The sequence below is a fragment of the Musca autumnalis genome, unplaced genomic scaffold (assembly GCF_047663935.1).
Source record: "Musca autumnalis isolate F117 unplaced genomic scaffold, ASM4766393v1 scaffold_5, whole genome shotgun sequence".
Classification (NCBI taxonomy): domain Eukaryota; kingdom Metazoa; phylum Arthropoda; class Insecta; order Diptera; family Muscidae; genus Musca; species Musca autumnalis.
This window is the reverse complement of record NW_027412088.1, coordinates 171,373,851-171,390,765: the sequence shown is the minus strand read 5'-3', so window position 1 is coordinate 171,390,765 and position 16,915 is coordinate 171,373,851. Positions and strand designations below refer to the sequence as shown.

At 35.7% G+C, this 16,915-nt stretch overlaps 1 protein-coding gene and 1 long non-coding RNA gene across 3 annotated transcripts in view; one reads left to right on the top strand and one right to left on the bottom strand.

Annotated features, from left to right (window-relative positions):
• Positions 1-3,795, top strand: part of Nipped-A (Transcription-associated protein Nipped-A) — a 43,115-nt gene extending 39,320 nt beyond the window's left edge. For both annotated transcript variants that reach the window (XM_073988480.1, XM_073988481.1), the window contains exon 17: positions 3,091-3,795. In XM_073988480.1, the coding sequence (XP_073844581.1) occupies positions 3,091-3,663 (573 nt within the window). In that variant the 3' untranslated portion in view covers positions 3,664-3,795. The remainder of the gene's footprint in view (positions 1-3,090) is intronic.
• LOC141406519 (uncharacterized) overlaps positions 1-16,915 on the bottom strand; it is an 85,370-nt gene that overhangs the window by 53,336 nt on the left and 15,119 nt on the right. The window lies entirely within an intron of this gene.

The following is a 16,915-nucleotide window of genomic DNA, read 5'->3' as shown; positions in this document are numbered from 1 at the left end:
AAAAAATCCACGCTTTATGGTGTTTGGAAAGGCTTGAAAAATTGTTTAAAAAATCCACGCTTTATGGCCTTGGGAGAGGCTTGGAAATTTCTTTAAAAAATCCACGCTTTATGGTGTTTGGAAAGGCTTGAAAAATTGTTTAAAAAATCCACGCTTTATGGTCTTTGGAAAGGCTTGAAAAATTGTTTAAAAAATCCACGCTTTATGGTGTTTGGAAAGGCTTGACAAATTGTTTAAAAAATCCACGCTTTATGGTGTTTGGAAAGGCTTGAAAAATTGTTTAAAAAATCCACGCTTTATGGTGTTTGGAAAGGCTTGAAAAATTGTTTAAAAAATCCACGCTTTATGGTGTTTGGAAAGGCTTGAAAAATTGTTTAAAAAATCCACGCTTTATGGTGTTTGGAAAGGCTTGACAAATTGTTTAAAAAAATCCACGCTTTATGGTGTTTGGAAAGGCTTGAAAAATTGTTTAAAAAATCCACGCTTTATGGTGTTTGGAAAGGCTTGACAAATTGTTTAAAAAATCCACGCTTTATGGTGTTTGGAAAGGCTTGAAAAATTGTTTAAAAAATCCACGCTTTATGGTGTTTGGAAAGGCTTGAAAAATTGTTTAAAAAATCCACGCTTTATGGTGTTTGGAAAGGCTTGAAAAATTCTTTAAAAAAATCCACGCTTTATGGTGTTTGGAAAGGCTTGACAAATTGTTTAAAAAATCCACGCTTTATGGTGTTTGGAAAGGCTTGACAAATTGTTTAAAAAATCCACGCTTTATGGTGTTTGGAAAGGCTTGAAAAATTCTTTAAAAAAATCCACGCTTTATGGTGTTTGGAAAGGCTTGAAAAATTCTTTAAAAAATCCACGCTTTATGGTGTTTGGAAAGGCTTGAAAAATTGTTTAAAAAATCCACGCTTTATGGCCTTGGGAGAGGCTTGGAAATTTCTTTAAAAAATCCACGCTTTATGGTGTTTGGAAAGGCTTGAAAAATTGTTTAAAAAATCCACGCTTTATGGTCTTTGGAAAGGCTTGAAAAATTGTTTAAAAAATCCACGCTTTATGGTGTTTGGAAAGGCTTGACAAATTGTTTAAAAAATCCACGCTTTATGGTGTTTGGAAAGGCTTGAAAAATTGTTTAAAAAATCCACGCTTTATGGTGTTTGGAAAGGCTTGAAAAATTGTTTAAAAAATCCACGCTTTATGGTGTTTGGAAAGGCTTGAAAAATTGTTTAAAAAATCCACGCTTTATGGTGTTTGGAAAGGCTTGACAAATTGTTTAAAAAATCCACGCTTTATGGTGTTTGGAAAGGCTTGAAAAATTCTTTAAAAAAATCCACGCTTTATGGTGTTTGGAAAGGCTTGACAAATTGTTTAAAAAATCCACGCTTTATGGTGTTTGGAAAGGCTTGAAAAATTGTTTAAAAAATCCACGCTTTATGGTGTTTGGAAAGGCTTGACAAATTGTTTAAAAAATCCACGCTTTATGGTGTTTGGAAAGGCTTGAAAAATTCTTTAAAAAAATCCACGCTTTATGGTGTTTGGAAAGGCTTGACAAATTGTTTAAAAAATCCACGCTTTATGGTGTTTGGAAAGGCTTGAAAAATTGTTTAAAAAATCCACGCTTTATGGTGTTTGGAAAGGCTTGACAAATTGTTTAAAAAATCCACGCTTTATGGTGTTTGGAAAGGCTTGAAAAATTCTTTAAAAAAATCCACGCTTTATGGTGTTTGGAAAGGCTTGAAAAATTCTTTAAAAAATCCACGCTTTATGGTGTTTGGAAAGGCTTGAAAAATTGTTTAAAAAATCCACGCTTTATGGTGTTTGGAAAGGCTTGAAAAATTCTTTAAAAAATCCACGCTTTATGGTGTTTGGAAAGGCTTGACAAATTGTTTAAAAAATCCACGCTTTATGGTGTTTGGAAAGGCTTGACAAATTGTTTAAAAAAATCCACGCTTTATGGTGTTTGGAAAGGCTTGAAAAATTGTTTAAAAAATCCACGCTTTATGGTGTTTGGAAAGGCTTGAAAAATTCTTTAAAAAATCCACGCTTTATGGTGTTTGGAAAGGCTTGAAAAATTGTTTAAAAAATCCACGCTTTATGGTGTTTGGAAAGGCTTGAAAAATTGTTTAAAAAATCCACGCTTTATGGTGTTTGGAAAGGCTTGAAAAATTGTTTAAAAAATCCACGCTTTATGGTGTTTGGAAAGGCTTGAAAAATTGTTTAAAAAATCCACGCTTTATGGTGTTTGGAAAGGCTTGAAAAATTCTTTAAAAAAATCCACGCTTTATGGTGTTTGGAAAGGCTTGACAAATTGTTTAAAAAATCCACGCTTTATGGTGTTTGGAAAGGCTTGACAAATTGTTTAAAAAATCCACGCTTTATGGTGTTTGGAAAGGCTTGAAAAATTCTTTAAAAAAATCCACGCTTTATGGTGTTTGGAAAGGCTTGAAAAATTCTTTAAAAAATCCACGCTTTATGGTGTTTGGAAAGGCTTGAAAAATTGTTTAAAAAATCCACGCTTTATGGCCTTGGGAGAGGCTTGGAAATTTCTTTAAAAAATCCACGCTTTATGGTGTTTGGAAAGGCTTGAAAAATTGTTTAAAAAATCCACGCTTTATGGTCTTTGGAAAGTATTGAAAAATTTTTTAAAAAATCCACGCTTTATGGTCTTTGGAAAGTATTGAAAAATTGTTTAAAAATCCACGCTTTATGGTGTTTGGAAAGGCTTGAAAAATTCTTTAAAAAAATCCACGCTTTATGGCCTCTGGAAAGGCTTGAAAAATTCTTTAAAAAATCCACGCTTTATGGTCTTTGGAAAGGCTTGAAAAATTGTTTAAAAAATCCACGCTTTATGGCCTTGGGAAAGGCTTGAAAACTTCTTTAAAAAATCCAAGCTTTATGGTGTTTGGAAAGGCTTGAAAAATTCTTTAAAATATCTGGCATGTCTGTCGGAACATTTGTATGTGTATGATTCTGTCCACAATAATATTCCATTAAAACATGACCTAACCTCACTTTTACTTTATATCTTTTTCCCCTTTTTTGCTACGAAAATTGAACCACAATGTTAATAATTTCTCTTTCTCTTTTTTTCAGATGACCCTACAAATGGCTTTGGCCTTTATTTGTGAATATGCCCTGCATTTAACCCGCCTTAATACCGACATGATCTACATACACCAGGATTCTGGCTTGATTAACGTTTCCTATTTTAAATTCGATATCAACGATGAAAAGGAGGAGTTGGATCACAGTCGACCGGTGCCGTTCCGCCTAACCCCCAACATTGCAGAATTTCTAACAAACATTGGTATCTCTGGTCCCCTTTCCGCGGCAATAATTGCAACGGCCCGTTGCTTTGTTCATCCCAATTATAAATTGTGTTCAATATTGAGGACAATTTTACGTGATGAAATCATTGCATTCCACAAGAAACGAATGCGTGACAATAAACCCATAGATACTATGGAAGATCCGGCGGCAGATGCCAATGCCACCGAGAATATGATACACTTAGTTAATAAGTCGGTTTCGGCGATCTTAAATCGCTTGAATACCATTTCATATTTCGATAATATTGAATCGAAGAAAATATCACTGCTACTACAGCAGGCCACAAATCATGATAATCTGTGTCGCATGGATCCGGCATGGCATCCATGGTTATAAGGTGGTTGTGTGTAAGTCCGTAGCGTAGCGTACATTACAACATCGCCATGGAGGAGACATGCATAAAATTTTTTATTAAATTTTAAGACTTTTCATTGCATTGAAATAAAATGAAAAAAATAACAAAAAAAAGAAGACTTGAAGTGTTTTGTCGTCGTTGTTGTTGTTGTTAGTGTCGTAGTTTAAAACTGTAAATGTATTCATGAATAGTAGCCACTTTTTAACTTGCGAAGGGCAAATATCATGAAACTAGCTATAAGCCTACCTTCTTTTTTTGTATAAAAAAATTAATATAAATAGTCATGTGTCTCGGTGTGTGTGTGTGTCTGTGTAAGATTGCGTCTATGAAACAAAACTCACACTGAATATCATAGTGCATGATGTTGTTACAAACCTACAAACAAACCAACCAACAAACATAATGAACGTTGAAATAAACGTCTGTCTGTCTGTATGTCGCGTATGGCAGACACACACACACACTCACACACCGAAAACAAAGCATTGAAGTGTTGCTAAATTTTACTTCCCAAAAAAGCTTTTTCTTTTTTCTACCAAAAAAAACTGTGATGAAACAAAAACAAGTTTTGACCACCTTCACTTAAGCATAAAAATATACAACAACAACAACAACACAACAAGAAACATAGTTTTCAATCTATTGTTGTTGTTGCCGTTGTTGTGAGGTTTTTGTTTTTCTTCGGTAGTTTTGTTTTTTTGTTGATTACTCATAAGCCAAAACAACGGACAACCTTATCAACAACGAAGAGTATTGTTGGGCTATATGTTATGTTTAGCCTCCCTCCCCCTGCAGTAGCTCTCCAGCACTCCCCCACCATGGGCCAGCATTCACCACTCTTATTAACAATTTGAAATGTGTTGCGCTTGCGCACAAAAGTTTGAAAGACATTTGTGTGTCCGTCTGTCTGTTTTACAATAATAATAAAAACAGAGCTTGGCGCGTTGCTCTAACTCTTCTTCAATGACAATCTTCCATCACAGAAAACAACAACAACAACAATTGTTATTATAACAAACTGTGTGTGACGACTTTTGCTTTTTTCGTTTCGTTTTATTATTATTGTTGTTGTTGTGGTGAATAACAACTAACACTTTGCACGTTTGACTCGAGGTTAAGATAGATAGATTTCTGCCTTACCCCCGCCTCCCTCCTCCAAACCATAACTCCCTCTACACTCCATTAGCTCTCTTTTTGGAATTTGTTTATTTGCTTTGATTTAAGAAAAATCCATAAACAAAAATATTTTAAGAGATTTTGGCCTTTCTTTTTTTGTTACTTTCTCCCAAACAACTCTCAACTCTTTGGGGGCCTTTAGTTTATTCTAAAATTTCTATAGAACAGAGTTTTGAAACGGAATTCCTGGCCTTTTGCCATAAATTAAGTTAAGAAAATAAATCAAAACCAAAGAAAAATGTGTCAAACGTATTACTCTGTGCTTAAATTTGTTGTTGTTGTTTGTTTCTTGATAAATGAAAGTGCCTGTGATTTAGTTGATGAATTCCGAAATGTTACATCACTGCAACAACAGCATCATCATGATAATTACCATCATCATCATCACTCAAGCTCCAGTTCCCATAATCTCAATAAAAATAATGATATTATAAATTTATATTCGGTTCGTTGGTTACACTTACCCAGCACTGTTGGAAATTTATCACTGGCCATGAGCCGTTCACAGAGTAAATCAACGGTACAAAAGGCCATACAATTTATCTATTACAAGTAGGTATACCTTGTGACAAAGACGAACAATTTTTTAGCTCAAAATAGAATTTAAAGTAAAATTAAAATTATTTAACCTCTAAATGGAATACATAACCTTAAAATAAATTGTAACCAATAGCTCAATCTTAAGTGGTAGGCTATGAATATCTATAGAATTTACACCATTCTATGTAAAATTATGCTGTTAACCGTTACATTTTAACAATCTCATAACATAACCCCAAAATGGTTTTTAACCTTAAAATTCATATCGTTCTCTTTTGGTGAGAAATTCATTTGTCCTTTAATAGATGTATTAAAATTTATGTACTAAAAGCAGAGCTCCGAATACTCGTGAGGTAAAATCTTCGGCTTAAATGTCGTTTAGGGGCACCTCTCGGATCGGGCTGAAATTTTTACAGTATACAGCCCTTGGCATCCTGAATACAACGATATATAATTTTCCGGGGGGAAGTCAACACTTCCCGAGATATGGGTCTTGACATTTCGGAAATTTCGTACTTTCACACCTTTAGGTTGTTTAGGGGCACCTCTCGGATCGGGCTGAAATTTGTACAGTAGACAGCCCTTGGCATCCTGAATACAACGATATATAATTTTCCGGGGGGAAGTCCATACATACTTCCCGAGATATGGGTCTTGACATTTTACAATTCTAACGTGGGCGATATGGGCATCGTTTTAAAGCTTATGGAGAGTACTTTTATGCACGCGTTTTGATCGCGTCGCCCACTTTTGATCCTGTCCATAGGAGAAAGTCTTAAATCCCCGGCCGAAGGCCGTCTACTTAAATACACTTTCAATTTAAAAGAGAGTTTTGATCGCGTAGCCCATTTTGACCCTGTCCATAGGAGATAGTCTTTAATCCCCGGCATAGGTTTTAAAAATAATGGTGATAAATGTAAAAAAGTCAAGACCCATATCTTGGGAAGTATGGACTTTCCCCCGGAAAATTATATATCGTTGTATTCAGGATGATAAGGGCCCGTATTCAGCCCGATCCGAGAGGTGCCAGTAAACAACCTAAAGGTGCGAAAGTACGAAATTTCCGAAATGTCAAGAACCACATCTCGGGAAGTATGGACTTATCCCCGGAAAATTATATATATATCGTTGTATTCAGGATGCCAAGGGCTATCTACTCTAAAAATTTCAGCCAGATCCGAGAGGTGCCCCTAAACAACCTAAAGGTGTGAAAGTACGAAATTTCCGAAATTTCAAGACCCATATCTCGGGAAGTATGGACTTCCCCCAGAAAATTAAATATCGTTGGAATCAGGGTCCCAAGGGCTACCTATGGTAAAAATTTCGGACCGATCCGGGAGGTGCCCCTAAACGACACTTGTTCCAAACTTACCACCTCGCGAGTTAATCTGATAAGAAGTAATCAATGGTGCACAAGAAGAGAATCCTATTTTGGGTTTTTGTATGGGAAAAAGAGTTGTAGTTAACTTTTTCGTAAAGGCGCGTGCATGGCTGGAAGTAATACACATTTTGACGCAGACCAAATTTTAACCTCAAATATGACACATAACCTTAATATAAATTGTAAAGCAAAGATCAATGGTCGGTTATAAGCTTATACCATTTTATTCATGGTGGAATAAGAAGGTGTTACATCAAATCATGTCAAACGTCAAATTTCCTCACAATAATGCTTGGTTTACATTTACGAAATCCACTCGATTTCAACTGTCAATTCCATTGCTCAAACGTCAAATGAAATCCAATCGATTTCAGATGAGTTTTCAGTTGACGTATACGCAAAGGAATTGACAGTTGAAATCGAGTGGAGTTCGTAAATGTAAACCAAGCATAATGCATTACTGTGAATTGCTTGTTTACATTTTGTATGTGATTTTATTCACAATAACGCATTTTGACAACTGGCATGAAGATCAGCTGTTTTTGGCGTTACACGATATTATTCCACCATGATTTTATTCAAATTTTGGGTGCCACTATGATGTAATGGTAACTTCAACCGCCTTGCACACTGAATGTCCGGATCGATTGCCAGATCAGACACCTAACTTTCAACGGTGGCAAAAATAACTATCAGGGTAATGTCATGTAAAACTTCTGGTGTCTTTAGACGCGGCTATAAAAAGTTAGTTCCTTATCATTGATCGGGCTGCACTAATTGATATGAGCGAAGTCTCCCTTGTCCCCAAAGGAATGTTTGCTTGAACATTTGTATGTTTCCAGGGTCAAAATAAAATCCAATTAAAAACTTGACCTAACCTAACTTTTATTTTAGAACTTTTCTCAATATTTTTCAACAAGATTAAAACTAAACGTTTCTAATTCCTTGCTGCTGTATTTCCCTTTAGGGACGTTTGTCGAAACATATCGTCTGATACGCACGAAAAGGTCGTAAGTCCATTTTTAGAAATTTTTCAGGAGGAAGAAAAAACATTCTACCGCTTTCTGTGTTAAAGATTAGATTTTATTATGTCGGTAAAAACAATATTCCTTCGTTTACTTTCTCCGCTTTAATACGTGTATTTTGTTTGATCCAATACCATCGCATTTGGCAGATAATTGGATATCTTTTGCTCGTATAATTTTGATTTTTTGTTAGGACTTATGACCTTTACCTTCAATTTACATTAGGCAATTTTCCTGCGGCAACTGTCAGTTTGTGGGTGAGATAGGGTGTTGAGAGGCACCTCCCCTCTCTCCTTCAAACTTACAAATGCCGCAAGGAAAATTGCCTAATGTAAATATGGACGTATTTCTTTAAATAAAATATTTATACTTTACTCGACAATGTGGAAAGGGTGTTATAAGTTCCTTTTGCCCAATATTCATGTACATAGCGATTATGAATCTTCACGTAGGGAGCTACTCACAAGTGAGTTGCAGTTCACTTTCACCTGCTCGAGCTATTACGATTGGGCAGGGAGGAGCACAAAAAGTGAACAAGGGTTGACAAGTCGGAAAATGGAAAATAATGGCGCGACTTGTGAACCCTTGAAATAATAACTTGTGTTACCATACCGTCATTTTTTGCACAAATAACTTTGGGATTATTAAATTCTTATTTTTTGCATAAAAAGTAAATAAATTTTCAAATTAATAAACATTTCTAGCAAGAAAAATGTCGGTTATTAAAAATCCACTGTAAAAGAACATGAATATTGGTAAAAGAAAATACAACATTGAAACAACATGGCAACATCTGTAACAGCTGTTCTTTTGTTTTGACAGATATGTGAAAATTGTTTATTTACACTGAAGAATTCGTGAAATTTATTGGAAAATCGTAAAAAAGTGAACAAATGTCGTTTAAAAACGTCATTAAATGGCTACAATAAGTAAATGTTTAATGTTGCATTTTGGGTGATAACAGAAATGGCAAGTTCTGAGGAATACCAAGGAAATGGAGTGGAAGCTGTACCAGCGATGTTAGGACATCACAGGAGATCAATGATTGGTTCAAATGAGGTTCAGCATTTAGCCAATTCCAAGAATTGTAAATACAATTCGTGAAACATCCGATATTTTCTCCAGTATAAGAACCAATTCTATGAATGCTAAGTATAATTCCTAATGCTTTCTTCAACACTTAAACCAATTTAATGAATTTTAAATACAATTTCAATAAATTTCAATTGTAATTCCAATTTTTTTTTGTTCATGGCATATAACAACCGGTACTTAAAATACTATTCCAGGAAATTGCTTGGTGTAGATACCATTCCACTGGGTTATCGACGATGACGTGATTAAGATCTCAAAATGGTTTGGATCTTTTTGGGGCAACGGACTTATATTCCATCGAAATATTTGATTCTATTCAAGCTTGAGGGCAAGTGATTGGACATGTCATCTTTTTAGCACCAGCACCCATTTTTTCCAAGACTGCGACCCCAAAAGTTCCAAATCGTGTACATTACTCTCTCTAGGAACAACAATCGCAGACATGGGTTGCTCCAGATTGGGTCCTTGTATATTTGTGAACCGCTTTATACAGTATGCACCTTTTTGATCTGTCCATACCTGAAAACGGGGAACGCTTTAGTTACAGTACTTGCTTGGGCGTTACCGTGAGAGCCATCCCAATCACCATCTAGTAGGTTGGCCCGACACACTAGGTCCATCAAGAATGATCTTCACTTTCTAGAGAGGAAAACCCAACGGTACAGGAGAGAACCCCTTGCTCAACAAGCATTTCAAGTAGGTTTGTATAGCTTTCACATAGTCGCAGTTTCTAATGTAAACAAATATAGTGTGAATAAAGTCCACCACAAACCAGAGTAGTTTTTGCTGAACTATACTCGGGATATTGCAGTCGTCTAAATTCTTATAGGGCAAATGTTGATAGCACCATGCATAGCACTCTTCGTCTTTTAAAGGTGCGATGCCAAACCTAGTCATTTAACTTCAGTGGATAGTTACATCCCGTTCTTGGAACTGAAGTTAGACCCAATTTTGTACCAAATTCTGAAAGAATTCAGAGATTCAGACCGAATTCGTAAAGAACTCTGAAAAAATGTTAGCGGTAAATGTCCTAATATTTGTTTTTGTCGAAAACATATTGCGATTAAAAATATAAAGAAACTCTTATCACAATAAGGTAGAATCTATTCCATTTCCAATATTTCAACCATCTTTGATGGTCATCCTCAGGGATTGGCTTTCAAAAACAAGAACATTTGTTTTATGCAACTATAAACAATATGGTAGAAATTTATAATAACAATGATATTTCTTTCTTTTTATAAGAATAAAAACAAAAAAAATTTAATTTCTAAGTTGACCTCAAGCCAAAATTAAAACCAAAGAAAAAAGCGTCCAAAGGTCAACAATAACCTCAAAACATAAAAAATTTCTAATTATTTTTTGTTGCTTTCAACCTAAAATACAATTAATTATCATTACAGATACAAAATATTCGTATTTTTTAAAATAAATGACCACACTTAAATTTTTTTTGTTCAACTCACTTTGATTTCGGTAGTGAGAAATTTCAGCACAAATTTGCCTCTTTTTCTCACTTTTTTACATTTGTAATAGCTAATTTTTTCACAAACGTGAGTTTTGCTTACCCTCTTGTTGTTTATAATAAGGGAAGAGTGAGAACATAACAGCACTCACGGTGATATGATGTTTATAATAGGGGAGGAGGCGAGAAAGAGAAAACTCACGTTGAGATGCCGTTCATAATTGGGCTGGTAAAATCGCGAAATAATCGTCGCAGATCCCGCGAAGTTCTGTACATTAAAAAATGTAATTGCGAAATACATAAAATTGGGCAATACCGACTAGACCTAAACCTGGTTATTATCCATTTGGATAGTTAACAACATCAGGAGTACCGTTCTATGGAGGCTTTATAAAACGTTGACCTGTACCGATAAATTTCTGGAGGAAAGTTTCGTAACTCCAGCGAAGACTAAGTACCAAATTTCAGTTATTCCCGTTGAATAATGTGGCAAAAACTTTCAAAATACCGAAAATTGGAGGACTTTTCTATGGGCGCTATATAAAACATGGAACAATTCCGGAAAATTTCAGGTGGAAAGATTTGTACCACCAACGGACTATTAAAAATATCATCCGTTTCGATGGGATACTGATGGCACAGACGTCGACCTATAGCGGCACATTTTGGGTGGAATGTATCATACCAAATATCAACTATTTCGGTGGGGAACGAAGAAGGAGTGGACCTATACCGACAAATTTCAGGTGGAAAGTACTATACCCCAAACGAAGACTAAGAACCAATCAACTTGCATCCATTTCGGTCAAATAATGAGGCTAAAACCTTCAAAAATACCGAAAATTGGGAGATAACGTCCTATGGGGGCTATATGAGGGCGTTGGCCTATACCGACAAATTTCAGGTGGAAAGTTGTATACCCTCAACGAAGACTTACTACCACATTTCAGTCATTTCGGTGGGATATTGAGGTCACAATCTTCAAAATACCGAAAATAGGGAATTACCGTTATATGGGGGCTATACTAAGGCGTGGACCTGTAACGTCAAGTTTCTGGGGGAAAGTTTTATATCCCAAATGAAGACCAAATACCAAATTTCAGTCATTTAGGTGGGCTAATGTGGCCACAACCTTCAAAATACCGAAAATCGGGGGGAACCGTTCTATGGGGGCTATATGAGGGAGTGGACCTATACCTATAAATTTCTGGGGAAAAGTTTCATACTCCCAACGAAGACTAAATACCAATTTTCTGCCATTTCGGTGTGATAATAGGGTTAAAACATTCAAAATACCGAAAATCGGGAGATGTTGTCCTGTGGGGGCTATATCAAAACGTTGAACTATATAAACATTTTATGGTAGAAAATTTTCTTAGCCTCTGGAAATATAAAGTTACAACCGATTCTGTGGTCAAATGGGACTAATACATTCAAAATATCTCAGTGACGCGTACTATATATGAGGCGTTATATGGGGGCTATACTAAAACGTGGACCTATATAAACAAACTTTGGTAGAAATGTTTTTTAGCCTCTATTTTTACCAGGGATGCCCAAAAACACACATTTGCAGATAATAGGTGTGTACGATAACTTTCCCAGCAATAATTACTCAGTCAGTTCCAGCAACCTCTCTCAGTGAAATTTTCTTGATCAAAAATATGTATGTGTGTTCGTTTACTCAAAATTTGTACAAATTGTTACTGGATGTTGTTCGTTTACTCTGTAGTACTATGCAAAAGACCTTAGTCGATTACAAGAAGTTACTGGACTTGTACAAATTGTTGAGTAAACGAACACACCTAATGTTAACATTTCGAGTTGTTTACATTGAACAGGTGATTAAAAGTCAGCTGTTCAGACTTGCAAATTTTTGCGGGACAAATTTTCCCAGCAAAAATGTGCAAGTCACAAAACTCTCCAAACTCGCTCTCTTTTGCTGGATATTTTGTTATCGAACAGCATTCATAGTCCGGTCAAAATAGACATGCGTATAAGGGGGAAATAGCAAAAATTCCCACAAAGCTGAATTTTGGTGGAGAGCTAGGGTTGGCCATTAGAAGCAACGTCCTAAAAGTCCCCATCGATCCCATGTGTGCAAAACAAGTTATTCGGGGTCAAAGGTCATTTTTGGAGGCATTATTCAGTTTTTTTTTTAATTTTTCTCAAAAACGGTAAGATTTAGCAAAAGCCGTCTAAAATAAAAGTTGTAGATTTAATAATTGTCTACAAGATTGGTCTTTATGATAAAGATAAAGATAAAAAAAGACTTACCATTTTCGAGATATCGCGATCTAAAGGTCAAATAAAAAATTAGCCGCGTAAGTACATTATGAGGCGAACCGGTTAAAGTAATGACACTATGGGCCATTATTACATGTGTTCTTTTACTATCTAATGGATTTGAAAAAGCAAAATAATCCAATTTTGAGACATTAAAAATATAATTTTTATATTGAAAGTTAATTCCCGGAAGCTCATCCTTAAAATTCAATCATCACTTTTTACTTTATGTTAACCGGAATCCTATAAATCTGATCGGTAAATCCAAACTATAACAAAAGAATACTTATAATAATTGGGGTAGGTGTTAGATGCTTTCATAAGCTTTCAAACGATATCCTCTTTGCAGTAATCGATTCAGTAGAACCGGGTCTAACCCGGTTTTTAAATTTGGCCTTTCGGGTCGAATAACCGGCGATCCGGATCCGCAACCGTTGAAAAGTATACATTTTCGTAATCAGCGCAACAAACCCTACCTTCTGAGAAAACTTGAAAAAAATCGGAGAGTTTTCGTTTGGGTCGTTCCCGTTGGGCTTACAATTACACATGTGGGTTAAATGGGCTATTTTTGCATAAAATGACTCTAACATTGAATCACTCTACTAAACACGCTCCGATTTTGTTGGAATTTTTTTAAAATATAGCTATAATTTCGCTCTTCAAGAAAATATATATTTTTTGGGGGACAGACCCGGTTACTTCGCTCATTTTAGCCAGTTCGTATGAAGATGTCCATATTTCCCTTATAAGTGCATAAAAATCATGTGTTTTTTAGAACAGCTATATCTCAAGAATGGTTCCTTCTTGGGAAAAAATTATAAGGATCAAACTTGTAGACAATTTTTTGTCTACAATATTTACTTTAGTCACTTTTTGATTAGATCAACCGTTTTCAAAAAATAAATCCGAAAACCTAAAAACCATTAAAATTTGACCTTTGACCCCGAATAACTGTTTTTTGCACACATGGGATCGATGGGGACTTTTAGAACGTTGCTTCTAATGGCAAACCCTAGCTCTCCACCAAATTTCAGCCTTGTGGGAATTTTTGCTATTTCAATGTCTATTTTGACCGGACTATCAGTAAAAACGTAAACAATGCATCAACCTAACGAATGTGTTTATAGTGTACTTGTGTTTCGTATGCCCGCGGGCATAGGAAAGTTGTTGTTGGTGGCCATCCCTGATTTATACAGCCGACTACACCAGTAGTGCGATTCTGTAACTCATTTTTGCTGTTACCGACAAAAATCGGTAAAATTAAATCGCAAAATTATGACTAAAAACATAAAGAAAAGTTGACATCACTGTTTGTGTCGGTAGAGGCTAGCGACTACTTTTTATTCATCGTTAACTTACCGAAAAATTTCGTTAATTATTGAAATTATAAGCATTTTAATTTTACCGACAATTGTCGATAACAACAAAAATGAGTTACAGAATCCCACTACAGGGAATTTCGTTTTTGAATAAAAATGATTATTACCAAGCAGGACTATAGTCCCGGGCCACACTACAGTAATTTCATTGAAATTTTAATTTGAAATTATGCGTCTCTAGATCGACGGCCATAGTAGAGTAAAATCATAAAATTGCTGTAGTGGAGAATTCGATTTAAGAACACCTAATTTCATGAAATTTTTTAATGAAATTCACGCTAGTGTGGACCGGGACATAGGAAAAGTTTGGAGTTTCAATTAACTGACACGTAGCGTAATTGTTGGGTGTGTTGGACTTCGGTAGACTCCTAATTTGTCAATGTATCTCTTAGGTCTAACAGCTCAACTCGAAAGAGAATTAATTAAAAATGATTTTTGTTTTGTCTTTTTTCCTCCTCCGACAATTTCGAAACGGTCCAATTTGTCCTCTATCAAGTGGACAACTTCCTTCAACACGTTCGACAATGTATATTAAGCCATGCAATTGTTGTAATCATTGCCATGGGACTTTTGGAAACTTCTCTCCGCAAAAAAATCTCAATGCAGCGCACACATTTAAAAGTTGGGGTATTGCTGTTGATATGTAACTTAGTTTGAAGTCATCCTTTAACGTTTCCACAATGTAAACTACGGCATCCTTTGGCAATCGAAAATACGCCTTAAACCTAAAACAATTTACTGATTATACAGATCTTTCCAACATGAGCTTCAACTTACAGTACAGATGGCAATTCCAATGGATTCGACTTGTACCGCAAATTTCTTCTAATAGATGTACATTTTCTTCATCATCAAAAAATAATTCTACTGAACTTATCATTTTAAAATAGTTTTTTTTTTTTGGCGAATTGTGCCTTTTGGATTTAATAGAGTTCACAAGTTTGAAAAGACACTGATCGATAACACGTTTATCGACAACCCAGTTGGGTTGACACCAATAATACAACATTTCATCTCAGTTGTGATGACAATTGACAACGCAACTCAAGTTTAGTGGCAATGCATAATCGACCCCTAAGTTCACACACTCTCTCTTATTTGTTTTCGGGGACATTTCTGGGAACCTAGCATAAAATCCCATTAAAAACTTAACCTAACCTCACACTTCTTTCTAATATTATTTTTTGTTTTATTTCTTGTTTTTTTTTTTTATATACCTTAGGGTATGTTGGTGGGAACTATTGTATGTGTATTTTCCGTTCCGAATAAAATCTCAGTAAAAATTTTACCTAAACTCAATTTTATATTTGTCACGAAAATTAAACCATTCGATAGTTAACGATTGTCACGTTAAGCCATCTTTGTTGGCCACCATAAGATATTTTAGAGCTTTTAGGTGGCCATTATGTCAGGAAGAAAGGATATGCCAACAAAAAAAATTATATTGTTGTTAACAGATTCAAAATGTATACTTTCGGTATATATTTCAAAACGATGCCCGAACAGCCCTTAAACTACGCTTAAGAGAAAATTTTGAACTTTTGTGAGGGAGGTACCGAAAGAAGTAGTCCGATATAGTCCATCTTGTAACTTGAAATAGTACGATGTGCAAAGAAAATTGAAAATTGACTTCGTTCAGTAGCTATCGGGTCATTTTAGTTGGCCACCGAAGAATTGTTAAAGCTCTGTGGTCATGGACTTGCCCACGAAAAAAATATGTTGTAATTAGAGCAAGATTCCGCAGCCCTTTACTCGCGAGCAAGCAAAGAGAGCTTCTCTCTCCACTCACTAATTGAAAAACAGTGTTTGCTCAAAATGTTGTTGTTGTGTGCCGATGGCAGAATTAGAGCCACAAAGACTACCATCGATGAAGATTTCAAAACTTTCCTCGAGGAGTCCTTAAACTGCACTTAAGCGAAAATGTCGTCTATGCGAAGGATTATGACAGGAACTATGTTGCTGCGTGAACACAGCCCCCAGTAAGTTGCTTAACAACGTATGTATCCCGCCGATAAATAGTTGTACTCCAGGCAATAGGTCCCATATTAACCCGCTTCTGGAAGGTAATAACCGACTGATCTTGGAGGATTTTAATGCTCATCACGAGTTGTGTCATTCGGTCCTCGGAAATGACCAGTAGTGGGATTCTGTAACTCATTTTTGCTGTTATCGATAATTGTCGGTAAAATTAAAATGCTTTTAATTTCTATAATTAACGAAATGTTTCGGTAAGTTAACGATGAATAAAAAGTAGTCGCTAGCCTCTACCGACACAAACAGTGATGCCAACTTTTCTTTATGTTTTTAGTCATAATTTTGCGATTTAATTTAACCGATTTTTGTCGGTAACAGCAAAAATGAGTTACGGAGTCCCACTACTGAGGGGTTTAGTGTTGGCTGAGCAGATTTTGCACGGTTAATGAGGACACCCCTACCAGAATTAGCGCAGAGTGGCACAGTTCGCCAGTCCTAACCATCGGGTCACCTGTAGTGCGATTTTCTAACTCATTTGTTGAGTTACCGACAATTGTGGGTAAAATTAATTTGCTTATAATTTCGGTAATTACCGATGTTTTTTAGGTATGTTAGCGACGAATAAAAAACCGTCGTAAAGTTCTACCGATAGCGTATTGTCAACTTTTATTTGAACTTTTCATTCATAATTTTGCGTTCTAATTTTACCGATTTTTGGCGGTAACTCGATATTTATATTAGGCAATTTTCCTTGCTGCAATTGTCAGTTTGAAGGAGAGAGAGGTGAAGCATATGGTAACCCTTTGCCTCTTAGCACCCTCTCTCACCGACAAACTGACTTTTGCCGCAAGGAAAATTGTCTAATGTAAATATGGATAAACTCAAAAAATGTGTTAGGGAATCGCACTACTG